Genomic DNA, 16,345 nt, shown 5'->3' with positions numbered 1-16,345 from the left:
CAACCAAAGCTTTCCCTCCTTTGCCAGATAGACTTTTTGACTTAAAATTCCAGACAGTCATCCTGTCTGTCAGCCCAGATTTCCTATGGGAAGTAGACTTGAAGTGTAAACACCAGGAAGCCAGGCTGAAGGGAGCAGGTTATTCCCTTTAAGAGGCTGCTGTATCCTAGCTTTCTAGCTCTGGGCTGACAGCCGCAGTCATTTTCCAGCAGCGGGGTTGGACTGTTCTCACCCCCGCCCCCATCCCACTGCCTTTTCCACCTCTGAGTCCAGGAATGCCATTTCCACTAGACAGCACCTTTCTCTTTAACCTCTTAGGGTGTTTGAGGATTATAAAGCACCCAAAACTGTTGGCAGGAGAAAAGCCTCTTATGCTTGTAGCCTAAAAAGCATTATCTCATGCACAAGGTGGCCAGAGGCATGGCCTTCGACCTTGGGAGTCAGAGACTGTGATTCTCCTCAGACCCACCCTCTAGTGGCTGTTCTCTAGCCTTTAGGGTGAAGCTATTAATTAATTAATTTATTATTTTTTGAGATGCAGTCTTGCTCTGTTGCCCAGGCTGGAGTGCAGTGGCGCGATCTCAGCTCACTGCAACCTCTGCCTCCCAGGTTCAAGCGATTCTCTTGCCTCAGCCTCTTGAGAAGCTGGGACCACCATGCCCGGCTAATTTTTGTATTTTTAGTAGAGACAGGGTTTCGCCATGTCGGCCAAGCTGGTCTCAAACTCCTGACCTCAAATGATCCGCCTGCCTTGGCCTCCCAAAGTGCTGGGATTACAGGTGTGAGCCACCGCACCCGGCCTAAGGTATTTATTTTTAAAATGTGTATTTCACTCCATGTTTTAACTAACAGCTTTTAAATTGAAGCTGTTTGGGATATTGAAAAGCAAATCAGCATTTCTCCCACATAGGACTCAAATACAAATAGGAAAAAAAAATCTAAAAATGTATGTCCTTGAGTCAACCTGGTCAGGTATTATGTAAGCAGATTTTGCAGAAGAAGAGGAATTTCTGGAATTCTGCTGATGTTCTTCATGAGTAATTGGTGGCTAACATGGCAATGTATGTATAGAATTGGACATATTAGGCTTATTGATGTTGTGTCAAATTTTAACAAATAGGTAAATTCAAATTTATAAGTATAAAAAACCTCTTAACTATATTTCACCAAATCTGACACACAATTAATTGTGAGACATCCCACTCTTTTATACACCACTAAGTAGAAAAAGGAAATAACACAACCAAACTATGAAAAGACATTGATTAAAATATACATTCAGGTGTCTTAGAATTAGTAAATATGGTGATCTTTCAGCCGCAGTCTCACCTTTTTTCCATAGAGTGTGACAACATGATTCTAATGCCACTGTTCAGTTCTCAGTTTTCCTCTGCTTGGCCTATTGGCAGCAATCGACACTCTTGCCTCCCTTTTCCTTGAAACACTTTCTTCCCTTTGCCTCCAAAATACCACATTGTCCTGGTTTTCCTCCTCCATCTTGGGCTGTTTCTTCTCTGTCTCCATGGTGGGTTCCTCCTCATTTTCCTGACCTCTAAACAGTGGAGAGCTCCAGGATTCAGTGCCTGCACCTCTTTTCAATGTACACACTCTTTCTCCCTTGGTGACCCATGACTTTAAATACCATCTATCTGCTGGTAATTCCCAAGTGCATATTCCAGCCTGGACTTTTTACCTGCACTCACGATAGAAATACGCTCCTGCCTGCTTGGCAGACCCAGATGTTGAACAGGCACCTCATGCTTAAGATGTCTAACACCAAATTCCAAACCATACCTGCACATCAGTTGCCCATCACAGAAAGTGCCCTGTCTTCCACTTGCTCAGGCTGAAACCTTAGCATCCTTGATTCCTTTATTACATTCTCGCCCCATATTTTGCTCATTAGCAAATCCTGTCTGTCAGCTCTACCTTCAAAATACATGCAGAAGTCCACCACCTGCCGTCACCTCCACGGCCACCACTTTGGCCCAAACCACTATCACCTCCTTGCTGGATTACTGCTGTGGCCTCTAACTGGTTGCTCCATTTTCATCTGTGCTCCCTTCAGTTTATTCTTGGCACAACAGCTGGAATGATACCATTTAAATGTAAAGTCAGATTGTGTCATTTCTCTCCCTAAGGTCTCCCGTGACTTTTTATTGAATGCATAGTAGCAGCTTAAAGGCCGGATGTGATCTGCACTCTCCCGACTCCAGTTTTTTCTCTCTCTGCGACTCCTCTTGGTCCCTCTCCCTGGCCCACTTGCTCCAGCCATGCCAGCCTTCCTGCTCCTCCTTGTCCATGCCAATACCCTTCCTGCCATTGCACCTGCTGCTCCCTTTGCCCAGAACCCTCTTTCTGCAGATAATCTGCACAGCTTTCTCCATTAGGGGCTTGATGCTACCTCTGTGAGGCTTCTCTTAGGTGTGGCAGCCCCATCACCTCCTACCCTATCCTCTTTCCCTGCTTTATTTTTCTCCTCAGCTCTCCTCCCTGTCTAACACAGTTTATGTTTTATTACTACCCCCCAATGGAATGTTGCCTTCACAGAGAAAGGGATTTTGTTTCACTTGGCATTTGTTCACTGCCATATCTCCTGTACCTAGAAAAGTGTCTGGCACAAAGTAGACGCTCAATAAATTTTTTGTTGAATGAATAAGTTAACAGCTTCAGATATTTGGGATAGCTTCAAAAACAGACTAAGATAAGCAGGAAGGAGGGATGTTTTTGTTTTGTTTTTTTGCCCAGTGGAATGAAATAAAAGGTTATTCATTTTCCTCACAGTATCAGTGATATTTCTTCCATTTGGAAAATTGTCTACTGTTTTGATAGTTTATTGTTGGAAAACATGTTGTCCATTTACTTCAAGAGATCTTTGCACACTGTTTTTTGTTTTCTTTCTTTTTCTTTCTTAGTAGTCCCCAAGGTTCATCTGAGCTTACGGTTATTGTCTATTAAACCTTCAACTAGATAGTGATAAATTCTGCTTCAGAAATAATTTTTTGCAGCTAAAGTAAAATCTAAACAGATCTTCTAACTTTTACACCTCAATTAGGGAAGGACTATTTTTAACCTGGGGCATACAAAGTTCCTAGCACTAATAAAGCAGTTTCCTGTGTAGTGGATGCACTGGAAGTTACTGCTGTTGGTATACAAATTTTTAACCATGCTATCGTATACTGGTTACTACGAAACACAGGTACATGTGGGTATGTTGCTTTTAGGAGCACTTACTCTGTTATTAGGCTGGAGAGACCACAGCTTGGACAGCTGATCCCAGCAGAAGGATTTTGCTGCAGTGGGAGAATCTGGGAGAACTTTCCCGCTTATGAGCTCTGGCCACTAAAGTGGACGTAGTGGATCACTCTCAATGGGAAGAGGGCACTGGCAGAGGGAGAGGCCCTTGTACAAGAACAGGGTCCCTGGGAGCCCAGGTTTCACCCAGTGGTGAGCATAGGACACCATAGAACTGTTGTCCTTTCTTCTCATTATTATAGAGGCTAGAGATCTGGCAGGGCCACAAGGCTAGGGTGTGTGTGGGCCTGGGGCCACTCAGGTTCTCAGTGGCTTAGGTTACAGAAGCTAATGAGATGACAAATGGTGAGGAGGGTCAGTCGAGAGGGCAGGGATGACAAAAAAAGACTCTCATTCATTCATCGAAAGATATTTGTGGTATTCCTCTGACAGGTGCTGGGGATGCTGCTAGTCAAAGCAGTGTGGTCTTGGGCTTGGCCTCAAAGGCATCTTTGAGGACAAGACCATTGTATGTGGAACATCAATTCCGGTAATGCTAAAGCCAGGCTTTTATTCCAATTTCTGACTTTGACATATGTTGTTTTGTATAGTTGCTGTATGTGCTGTGGCCATCTTTGTCCCTGTATCTGCAGCTTGTAAGGTTATGGACACAGTGCGTGCCTGTTAGGAGCATGTCTTTTAGGGAGGTTTGGGGGGTTGTTAGAAGGGAGGCTGTCTTGAGTTCGTGTCTCCCGTCTTCCATGTGTACATCTCAGGAGACTGCTGTGTGTTGAGAAACTGGCACAGGGATAACTGTGGAGTTGTCTGTCCTGGGAGGAGGTTGTGTATTAATTGCCTCCCTGGGAATTTTCTCATTATTTGTCCCTTTACACCTCTCTTTCTAGAAGAATAATGAGAACTGACATTACATGTAACAAGATGTGTTGGGGGTGATTGAATCTTTTTATATGATGAGTTTGATACCATCAAAAAGTTTATAAACCTGCCTCTTAGATGCACCCATTCTGCACGAAGCCTGGTTGTGCAGCATGAAACTGAGTGCTGTGTTGTGTAGTTCCAGGCAGCCTTTGCTTCCTCCGGCTTTGTCTTCACTGTCCTTTATACCTCATCCAAGGAGGGCTTTGATATGGGTTCTCAGTGATGACATTCATTCCAGATATTTATCTCCAAAAGGAAAACAGCCTTCACATTTTCTCTAATTATAAAGGTCAATTTGGGTTTTTATTAAAAGAGAAGGAACCCATTTTTGCATCCTGAAGCTGATATTCAGCTTTTAAAAAATGAGCTTCAAATTAGGATTGTCCCCCAGATAATATGTAATTCAAGGTTTTATAATGCACTGGAAATTGCCATTTCTTCCATAATAACCCAGTTTATCAGCTCATACCTCAGTTCTTGAGCTCTTCTGCTGGGGATCAAGTCAGTACCAGCTCACTTGGAAGAACCCATTGAGTACTGCTGTGATGCCCTGCATGTGGCAGAGGTGGTAGCAGCAGCATTTTTCCTTCCACATGTACCCTCCTGTGAATGACTTCAGCAATCTCCTAACATGTACATGTGAGGTTCCAAGAAACACAGGAAGCTGGGAGTCTGGTGCTTGGCTTCATTGTTCAGCACCAATAATCACAGTGCTAAAACCTGTGTTTGTACAGAACTCTTCCCATCTTTTAGGTTCATTGGCCCAATGACACTTGTCCAGGCAGAAATGGAGGGGCAGGGGAAGGAGAGCCAAATTGTACTGATGTGCCACCCTAGGAGTCTTTAATACTTGATTGCATAAATCGCCTTAACCACTCTACCAGATAAGAGGTGGTGTTTCTATTTTACTTAAGTGAAAAATGAAATCTGAGAGGTTGCCACTTGCTCAGGGTCATGCAACTAACAAGTCACAAATCTGGAGTTTGAAACCATATCTTGTGACTACTACCAATGATCTTCCCACTACCTGATCCTTCCCATCCTCATGCTTTTCTCCAGGGGCCAGGGCCACCTTCTCAGATAGTTCCTAACTAGTACAGCCTCGGATGTGTAGGGCTTGACTCCTTTGATGACCTCCTCAGAAACTTCATCCATTCTCCAGAGCTCCAGGATCTGGCACCACGGGAAAAGGCAATGTTGGCAGGGCACGGTGGCTCACACCCATAATCCCAGCATTTTGGGAAGCCTAGGAACGTGGATCACTTGAGGCCAGGAGTTCAAGACCAGTCTGGCCAACATGATGAAACCCCATCTCTACTAAAAATACAAAAATTAGCTGGGCCTGGTGGTGCACACATGTAGTTCTAGCTACTCAGGAGCCTGAGGCCGGAGAATCTCTTGAACCCAGGAGGTGGAGGTTGCAGTGAGCCAAGATTGCACCACTGCACTCCAGTCCAGCCTGGGTGACTGAGTGAGACTCCGTCTCAAAAAAAAAAAAAAAAAAGGCAATGTGATGTTCTATGACCCTGTCTATCAGCCCTTCAGTGGGTTGAGGGTTGTGTTACTTTTCAATGTAAGGAAAAAGACACTTGGCATCACATCCAGTTAAACAATTTAGATCAATTCAACACGTAGCTACTGTCACCAATCTTGACAAAAACCCTGGGAACTCTGATGGGACAGATGACTGGGCATCCTGCCCAGCAGAGAGGTGGTCTCCATGTCACTTACTGTCATTTCACATTGAGGTTAATAATTGGGGTGGGAACTTTCATTGTCTTCTGAGTGTGGTTTCTTTTCTTTTAATGAAATGCTTTTCTAAATCTTTATGCTATTTGACAGTCCTACCCAAGGTCTCTTTAAATTGCTGTAATTGCAGGGGCTGGGGAACTACAGCCCGTGGGCCATATCCAGCCTACTTTTTTTGTAAGTCGAGTTTTATTAGAACACAGCCACATTCATTTGTGGTGTTGGTGGCTGCTTTCATGCTCCAACAGAGCTGAGGAGTCATGACAGAGACTGTATGGTTTTCAAAGCCTCAAATATTTACTGCTGTCCTTACAGGAAAAGTTTGCTGACTTCTCTCGTTCTCTCTCTTTTTCTCTTTCTTTTAGGGTATCATAGATTTAAAGAAAGGAAATAAAGGGTGCAGTGGCTCACTCCTGGAGTCCCAGCACTTTGGGAAGCTGAGGTGGGCAGATCACTTGAGGTCAGGAGTTTGAGATCAGCCTGGCCAACATGGCAAAACCCTGTCTCTACTAAAAATACAAAAATTAGCCGGGCATGGTGAACACCTGTAGTCCCAGGTACTAGGGAGGCTGAGTTGGGAGAATCTCTTGAACCTAGGAGGCAGAGGCTGCAGTGAGCTGAGACCACAAGAAAAGAAATAAAGTCCCTGGGGAAACTGTTCCAGTGTCTATTAGGTGGTGCAAAAGTTACTGTGGTCTTTGCCATTTTGGTGACCAAAAAAAAAAAAACACACACAATTACTTTTTTTTTCTTTTTTTTGAGACAGTTTTACTCTGTTGCTTAGGCTGGGGTGCAGTGGTACAATCCTGGCTCACTGCAACCTCTGTCTCTCAGGTTCAAGCGATTCTCCTGCCTCAGCGTCCTGAGTAGCTGGGATTACAGGTGTGCACCACCACGCCTCGCTAATTTTTTGTATTTTTAGTAGAGACAGGGTTTCGCTGTGTTGGCCAGGCTGGTCATGAACTCTTGGGTCAAGGGATCCACTCACCTCAGCCTCCCAAAGAATTACAGGCATAAGCCACCCGTCCAGCCCACGATTACTTTTGCACCAACATATGCTTGGTCGGTAATAACAGACCAGGAGGCAGCACACACACTGTGGCCAGACTTGAGTGCGTTCATCCTAGGCTGGATGGCCATGCCTGAGGAGAATAATTCCAGCAAATAATAATGTTCCTCCACTGCATCACATTCCCTATTAACCACAATTGAGGCACCACTAACTGGGTGGGTGACCTTGCACTAGTCACCAACCCCAACATGCGATTTCCTTGCCAACAAAATTGAACACTTAACCATGTGTATTTATGAAGTATATATAAACACATCTTATATATGTGTATGTTATATAGATAGTTTAAAAAGGAATAGTAAAATAAATCTCAAATAAAAGTAATATCATGAAAAGAAAACCCATTTCTCCACTGTCCAGCCTAGGAAACAGAACTTTATGAATACCTTTGAAATCCCTTCTGTGCTCCTTCCCCCTCCCCAAAGAGGTAACTATCTCAATTTGGCAAATCATCCTCCTGCTTTTCTCTGTAGTTGATTGTTTTCTTTTGACTAACACTTTTTCCTACACAAGGAAGGCATTCAAAGCCCCAGTCTGGTCTCCTCACTGGGGTTTTGTGATAATGTGCTAGACTAGAAGGTTGGTATCCCCTGAGGGAGTCATTGATTTATCTTTGATTTATCAACTCCACGGTGGGAGAGGACAGCAGTGAAGAACATTGGCGACCCCAGCCAGTTCATGGAGTTGACTCCATGTTTTCATAGTAGAGAATCTAGTTGAGAGAGAGAACAAGATGAAACCTGATTTGTAGGCCTTAAATTTAGCTTCCAGTCCATTTTAGTTTATGGGAAATTTCATTGTATCTATTCTTTGTGGGTTTTTTTTTTCTTTTTTTCTTTATTTTGTGGCTTAAAAAAAGGATAAATACAGTACTGGGTTTTGGAAGAAGGAGTGGTTGTTAAACTTAAACCTTTTAAACTCTGTAATTACTTGGTAAAGGCCGTGTATTTGCATCTGAAATGCATTGAGCCTTAAGTTTAGTGCTCTGTGTTTGGAGCTTTCATAATGATGGGAACACTTCCAAAAATAAATTAACTCTATAGAAAATGTTAATCAGCTTATCTGCAGTGACCCTAGTGAGTTTCTCCATTGTACACATGAGGAAATGGACATGACAGTTAGAGGTTTGCCCAAAGCCACTGTCATCGGCATGATGAAGATTAAAGCAATGGTCCTACTTACCAGAAAACATGGTCATGTTTTCATGTAAGACACTGTGGACCTTAGTCAAATTGATCTAAATTAAGATTCAGGGACTAACAAGACTTTTGGTGTTTGGAAGAGTCTACCACATCAATCACAAAAAGCTGGCTTATTCCTTAAAGTTACCTGCAGGGTTTTAAATCAGTTATGGGTTTTCTGAGGAGTTTATTTGCTTGAAATCAAAAGCTCTGTATCTGACTAAACATTGCTCGGAAAACTGAAAAGGACTTGGTTCAAGTAACTTCACACTGCCAGGGAAAACTGTGTGAGAAGTACAGTAATGACTCAGTTTGTGGCATCCTTTTTTAATTTTTTGTGGCATTCTACTTTTTTTGAGATAGAGTCTCCCTCTCTCACCCAGGCTGGAGTGCAGTTGTGTAATCTTGGCTCACTGCAACCTCCCCTCTGGGGCTCAAGCAATCCTCCCACCTCAGTCTCCCAAGTAGCTGGGAATATAGGCCTATGCCACCACACCCGGCCAATTTTTGTATTTTTTGTAGAAATGGGTTTTCACCATGTTGCCCGGGCTGGTCTCAAACTCCTGGACTCAAGCGATCCACCTGCCTCAACTTCCCGAAATGCTGCATTACAGGTGTGAGCCACCCTGCCCAGCCATTCTACTTTTATAGTTGACAAGAAAACAGCCTTCTACTAGGAACTGATTTTTGAAAACCATTTTCAGTGGATTGGTGCAGAATGTGTATACAGTCTTCCACATCATCTGCCTCAATAGGATTGCTTGGCAGAGTAAGAATGCATGTTGAGGAGCCACAGCGTCCTTCGTTTTTACAGAAACTTTTATAATTATTACTGTTTTTATTAGCAATAATTGATAGCTCATTTTATAAATATTTTCCTGAACAACTGATGGGTGCAAAAAATATTTTTATTTTTTTTTTCTAGGAAAGCTTTGATTGAGAAATCAGAACAGTAAACCCCTCTTTATTCTTCTCTTTTCCTTTCTCTCCTAAGCCTCACTTGGGAATGTGACCCTATTTTTTTTATTGAGTAGTAAATATTTTTTAAGATATTGTTAACTATAACAGCTATGTTATCAGGGCAGGTGAGCGTGGCCTCATTCAAAGACATGATATTGGCCAGGCGTGGTGGCTCACGCCTGTAATCCCAGCACTTTGGGAGGCCGAGGCAGGCAGATCACCTGAGGTCAGGAGTTTGAGACCAGCCTGGCCAACATGATGAAACCTCATCTCTACTAAAAAATACAAAAATTAGCTGGGTGTGGTGGTGGGTGTCTGTAATCCCAGCTACTTGGGAGGGTGAGGCAGGAGAATCCCTTGAACTCGGGAGGTTAAGGTTGCAGTGAGCCGAGATCGCACCATTGCACTCCAGCCTAGCTGACAAGAGCAAAACTTCATCTCAAAAAAAAACACAAAAAAACAAAACAAAACAAAACAAAACCAAAGACATGACATTGATTCAGAGGACTCACTCACCCGTTGTAGTAAAATACCAGGGCCCTTACTATAAGGGTGATATATGCATCCCACGTGTAAATCCTGGCAAAGCCAATGTGTAATTTCAGAGAGAAGATGCCATAAAGAGAGAGACACCAAAGTGAGCTACTCAGGGAGAGCCTCCCCTCACGAAGGGTTGGTGCCAGGTGCTTATCCTGAGTTTTTGGATCTTGAGATTTGATTTTTGCAATTCACCGATTTCATCATCACCCTTTCATCTGTTCATCAGATCTGGGGACCACAGATGCACACTCACTGGGTTTTCAAGTGACTGCTGAGCCAGGATGACAATATATTGAATCACTGGGGACAGCTGTCTGTCAGACTAACCAGCCATGGTCATTATAAGCCAAGGCATTTCCTTCGTCTTGGAAGGTACCATCGAAACTGTCACATTTCATAGTGGTTACACATACAGGATTTGAATTACAAAACTGGTGAGTTGGGTTCAATAACCAACTCACCTACCTTTGTGATACTGGGCCAGTAGCCTAATTTTTCTAAGTGTATTTTTTTCTTACCTGTGTAATTGGAATATTAATGCCTTATAAAGATGTTCAGTGAGCTAATGCCTTAACATAATACCTGGAAGATAATAGCTATTGTTATTATATAGTCATTTTGGCTGCTGTCTTCATTATAACTATGCAAGTCAAGTTGGAAGACTGAATAATGAATTAGAAAATTGCTTGTTGAACATGAATTTGAGCACAACTTAGGTGTTCTTCAGGAATGCTTCTATTGGCCTGGAACAGCTGGGCACACTGTTAGTTGATATAAAGGACACCATTCCCAGAATTTGAAAACCTTTTACCTAGACAGTTCTGGGGAAAGTCCACTGCAGTTTTAATTTGCAGCTTCCCTTTTTCTAAATGTCATGAAGTCACCATGTTTTTAGATGAGAGCCTCTAACTTACTTTGTTACTATTGTATTTAGTACAGTAGTCCTCCCTTATCCACAGTTTAGCTTTCCAAGGTTTCAGTTGCCTGTGGTCCACTGTGGTCCGAAAATACTAAATGGGAAATTCCAGAAATAAACAATTCATAAGTTTTAGATTATGCGCTATTCTGAGTAATGTGATCAAATCTCACATTCCCGTACCATGCTGCTCTGTCCTGCTGGGGAAGGGAATCATCCCTTTGTCCACCATATCCATGCTGGAGACCTCACCTGCCTGTGAGTCACTTAGTAGCCGTCTAGGTTATCAGATTGACTGTCTCAGTACTGGTACCACAGTGCCTGTGTTCAAGTCACCCTTATTTTACTTAATATTGGGCTAAAGCTCGAGAGGAGTGATGCTGATAGTTTGGATATGCCAGCGGTCATAAAGTGCTTCCTTAAAGTGAAAACATGAAAGTTCCCCACTTAATAAGAAAAGTCAATTGTATGCTGAGGTTGCTAAGATCTACAAGAAGAAGGAATCTTCTATCCATACATTGTGAAGAAGGAAAAAGAAATTCATGCGTAGTATGTATAGGGCTCTGTACCATCCATGGCTTCAAGGCATCCACTGGGGATCTTGGAACTTATCCATCCCTCTCCTTCAACAAGGGTGTATTACTATAGTAACAGAGGAATCACCATGAATACCTTATTTGGGTTTGGCTTTCAGAACATCTTTTTGGGTCTGATTTATTATAATTCCATGATCATTCCTTCTTCTGGTTCCACACTCAGGAAGTGAAATTTGTATGAGGGTACCAGCTAGTCCACAAGATGAGCTGCTTGTGCCAAGTGCTTAAGGGAGGCAATGCATTCCTTTGACATACAGCGATAGGAAAGCGTGCCTCTTCTAGTTCATTCATTAAAGCAGAGCTGCCTTATGTAAGAAGCTTCCCTTACAAGCCCTTATTTGTTTTTTATTTTTTCTCTGGTGTAGGTATCGACATCCTGAAGCTTGTAGCAGCCCAAGTGGGAAGCCAGTGGAAAGATATCTATCAGTTTCTTTGCAATGCCAGTGAGAGGGAGGTTGCTGCTTTCTCCAGTGGGTACACAGCCGACCATGAGCGGGCCTACGCGGCTCTGCAGCACTGGACCATCCGGGGCCCCGAGGCCAGCCTCGCCCAGCTAATTAGCGCCCTGCGCCAGCACCGGAGAAACGATGTTGTGGAGAAGATTCGTGGGCTGATGGAAGACACCACCCAGGTAATGGAGCCCTGGTTGTGTGTTGTTACCACCGACCTATTGCCCCTATGCTTCAAATTTTATCAGTTGTATGGGAACAAAGAAAAATAACATATTCGGTGGATAGGCACACACACACACGCATACGCCTGCACACACACACACACCCTACCTTGTAGGATGGGGGTTCTCAGTGGCCGTCCATTAGAATCATCTAGAAAACTTTAAAAAAAAATACTGATGCTCAGACCCTACCTGCAGACCAGTCACATCAGAATCTCCAGGGGGCAGAGCGTGAATCAGTATTTGTAAAAGCTCTCTTTGTTACTCCATTTACAATCTCATTTTGCATGACACACTTTGAACAAAACCAAGAAAAAATACTTTTTACTACACCGCCTCTCCTCCAGAGGGTGTTTTTGTGATGTGGCTTATGAAGGCAGCATTCTTGCCTCCTGAGGATGCAGGTGGTGCTAGCGGCAGTTGATGACAGAACTGATTCTCCTCCTTGGGTTGTTCCGTGGAGCACATCAGATGGGAACTGAGGGGACCCAGGAGTGTGATTTCTTTATAGCTAATAAGCCCTGGCTTTGGAGCCAGACAGTGCTGGATTTGAATCCTGGCTCTGGTACATATTAGTTTAGGTGATGAAGGGTAAGTTACTTCAACTTTCCTTGCCTCTGTTATTCACATTTTCAAGCCTGCTATATAAGATTAAGATGAGAAATAAAGCATATAAAATGCCTGACTCATTGAAAGTGTTCTACAAGTGGTAGTTAACGACCATGATGTAACTCATTTTACTTAGCCTTTCTTTAATTGTATGTACTTCCCTGAAAGGCCATGAATAAAGTTCAGATTTGGATATCGAATCATATTTTCCACAGACTTCGATTCAGGTTTCAGAACATATTCCCAAAGTAAAGAAAATGCTGCCACTAAGACTAGATAAAACCCACTTAAGATTTAAAGGGCCGGTCTGTGTTATTATTCCAGTGGTCCAAATTTGTTACCTAAAAGAGCTAGGTAGAGATTTTTTATGACATCAATTCAGTTTACTATCATTCTATATCACATTTTGTGTATCAAAGGATTCCATTTTGCATACTTTATACTTATGCTTAAGTATACTTTATGTACTTAAGAAGTCCAAATGCTTTTATCTTTTTATACTGATAGTGCAGTAATTCTTGACAATTGATGTAATCATTTATCAGGTGAATCTTTTATCCAAGTGACTGGATAATAACAATTTATAGGTGCTAATTGACTTTGAAGGTGGTGTTTTAAAGCTCTGGCATATTTTTAACTTCTTTGAAGTGTGGAATTTCAGAAAAAAAATACTTGTTAACAGACCCAAGTGATAAACATTCAGAGGCATACACCAGTGTCTTATGACTTTCTAAGAAATAATTTAGGTATGAAATATAATTCACAAGTAAAACTAGGCTTTAAGTAGCTGGATTTGGGGGAAAGCGGGGGAGATGTTAACCCTCCAATGAAGTAAAATGGCGGCGGTTTGAATACACGGAGTTTAGAGGCAAAGCATTGCCATGCATTCTTAGAGACTGGCTTTAAGGAGAGAGCTGGAAGACAAGCCTAAGGCTCAAAGAAGGATTTAGATACGTGAGAATAAGTCGCCTAATGTCCTTGATGATGCCTAAAAGAAAGATAACATATGACTGATGCAAGGTTAGGATTTGGTTAACCCAAACCTGTGGTGGGCCCATGGAAAAATAAGAAGGTGAGAGTGCATGTCAAAAAGAGTGATTCATAATAAAATCATTAGGTCAATGAATGAGAGAACAAAGCACCTTCTTCCTAAGTGCCAAACTCTTGTACACTTTAATTATTTCCTTCCCCTTATCTCTTCTATAATACCAAAAGATTCTAATAGTAGCTATTTTTTGTTGTTTATTTTTTGAGAACAGTAATGTCAAAGCACTCTACAACCTTCTCTTTGGTTCTGCTATAGCCTTTGAGTTATGATGGAGGCTGAGAAGGCAATATTAAATTTTTGATTTCACATTTCAACAATATACATCAATGTCTAGCAGCATTTTGGATCCAGCTCTAACTCTAATTTTAATAGCCAATGAACATGGATTTTTGGCTGCCAGTTCTTATTACAGGTTGAGTATCCTTTATCTGATATGCTTGGGACTGGAAGTGTTTTAGATTTTGGATTTTTTCAGACTTTGGAATATTTGCATATACATAATGAGATAGTTTGGGGATGGGGCCCAAATCTAAACATGAAATTCATTTATGTTTCACATATACCTTATATACATAGCCTGAAGGTAATTTTATACAAAATTAGAAAAAGTGTATGCATGAAGCAAAGTTTGTGTTAAGTACTCATGTGTGGAATTTTCCACTTGTGGCATTATGTTGGTGCTCAAAAAGTTTTGGATTTTAAATATTTGGATTAGGGATGCTCAAGTGGTAATTGCACAGTATGTTACTCTCTGTCCATAGTTTATTTCTGAAATTTGTCCCATCTAACAAGTGAATCAGAAGGCAGGGGGCTTAATTGAGACTCCTTATTCTCATCCTGTGATGGGCTTGTACTCCCTGTGTATGGTGGTACTGCTGGGGATTTGGGGCTTTGCCCCAGGAGTTATTGGACTCTTAATGGGTAAAAACGACTATTTTTTTTCAATGGTCAATGTTTTTTCTCTTCATAAGCCTGAAAGTGCCTATGTTATGTTCCACTAAAAGGATTAGCCCTGGTGTGGCTTTTTGTTGCCTCTGTCAAGAACAGCCGGTTCATTATTAACCATGGTGGCCTATTAGCCATTTTTAAATTAAACCCATGCAGAGTCTGACTCTTTCTTTATCTGAGGTATGAGCTGTATTTTTCAGCACCCTCTTCTTTCAAGTTCAATATCTAAACTGAACCCAGCCTTCCAGAATCATAGCTATTCTTCCCTTCTGGGACATGAGCATTTGGAATAAGCAGCAAAACAGTGGGATAATAGTTGTAAGTTATTGCAATTTTGCCAAAGCTATTAAAAAACAAAACACTGCCCTAATACAGCATTCCAGTTTGTATGTTATCTCTTTTCCCATCCTTTTACTTTGATTTTTTTCTCTGTCTTTATTTAAAGAATGTCTCTTATAAGAAGCATATATTTCAGATTTTTTTCTTAAATCTAGTCTGATAGCTTTTGATAATTAGAGAATTTCAGTGTGTTTACATTTTTATTTAATTATATAATTGCTTTTTAAATGTAATTTTTAAAATGTAATTACTCAAATATTTGGGTTTAAATCTACAATATCTTTGTTTTCAATTTGTCCTGTCCTCTTTTTTTATTTTTTTCTCTCTTCATCTTTTCTTGCTTTCTCTTGGGATAATCAAGTATTTTTTTCTTATTCCATTTTTCCTCATCTGTTAGCTTGTTAATTTCACATTTTTTACTTCACTTTTAAGGGATACCCAAGGGATTACAACACACATGCTTAATTATGAGATATAGGCAATAAATGTGTACTTCTTACCATTTTACAGATACTACAACCTTAGAAGACTTTAATCCTATTTATCCTCCTCTTATACTTCGCTTTTGTTTTCATGAATTTTAATGTTACACTTTTAATACTGCTAAAAGGCAGAGTTATTACAGTTTTACACAGTCAGGAGTCACACAGATTTATCTGCATATTGATCTTTTCCATTCTTAACATTCTTAATACCTTCCTCCTGGAGCTTCAACTTCTACCTGAGATAATTTTTCTTTTGCCTAAAGAATACTTCTATGTGTAGGTTTCCAGCAGTAAACTCTGTTTTTCTTGGTCTGAAAAGTGCCTATTTATAAATAAATAAATTGCATTATTTCACCTTAGTTTTTGAAGGATAGCTGGAAATAAAATTCTAGCTTGCCAGTTATTTTCCTTTAGTCCTTTAATGCTTGGGTTTAAGTTTCCCCTGCTAACCAGCAAACGAGAGGATGTGATTTTATTTTTAAATCTATATTACATAACACATTTTGTGCGCAGTATTACAACAGGCACTTTGGGCAATGCAAAGATGAGTAAGACAAAGTCAGTGCCATCAAGGAAGCTTACAGTTGGATGGAAGGAAGAAGTTTACACATACTTATATAATCTGAAGGAGTAAATCCAAGAGGTTGGGAGGAGGAATGTGCTGGATCGCCATCTAACCAGCCAGTAAGGCTCCGATTAGAACATCAGTATGGAGACGTGTGCCGGGTTAAATCCCTGTCCTGGCAACATAGTCATTTTAGGGACCCTGAGTAAATTACTTGGCCTCTCTGCCTCAGTTTCTTCATGAGACAATAGGAACAACATGAGTGCCTGTCCTATGGGTTACTCTGAGAATGAGGTGAGTGTGACCCACTGTAAGCATTTGTCAGATGTTGACTATTAATAGTTGCAATTATTTCCAGGATCTGGAGGCAAGAGAGATGGAAGAATGTTCCTAACTAGCTAAAACTCATACACATAATGGGTCTTTTAGATGCTGAATACTGAGGGTCACTTAGTGTTGGGTGGGGATGTTCACCCAATTCCAGGACTGCT

General features: G+C 41.4%; 1 protein-coding gene across 1 annotated transcript in view; it reads left to right on the top strand.

Annotated features, from left to right (window-relative positions):
• TNFRSF21 (TNF receptor superfamily member 21) overlaps positions 1-16,345 on the top strand; it is an 80,143-nt gene that overhangs the window by 46,641 nt on the left and 17,157 nt on the right. The window contains exon 4 of the mRNA XM_004044149.4: positions 11,553-11,818. Within this exon, the coding sequence (XP_004044197.2) occupies positions 11,553-11,818 (266 nt within the window). The remainder of the gene's footprint in view (positions 1-11,552; positions 11,819-16,345) is intronic.

The sequence above is a fragment of the Gorilla gorilla genome, chromosome 5 (assembly GCF_029281585.2).
Source record: "Gorilla gorilla gorilla isolate KB3781 chromosome 5, NHGRI_mGorGor1-v2.1_pri, whole genome shotgun sequence".
Classification (NCBI taxonomy): domain Eukaryota; kingdom Metazoa; phylum Chordata; class Mammalia; order Primates; family Hominidae; genus Gorilla; species Gorilla gorilla.
Note: the sequence above shows the minus strand (reverse complement) of the source record. Positions and strands in the feature narration are given on the sequence as shown.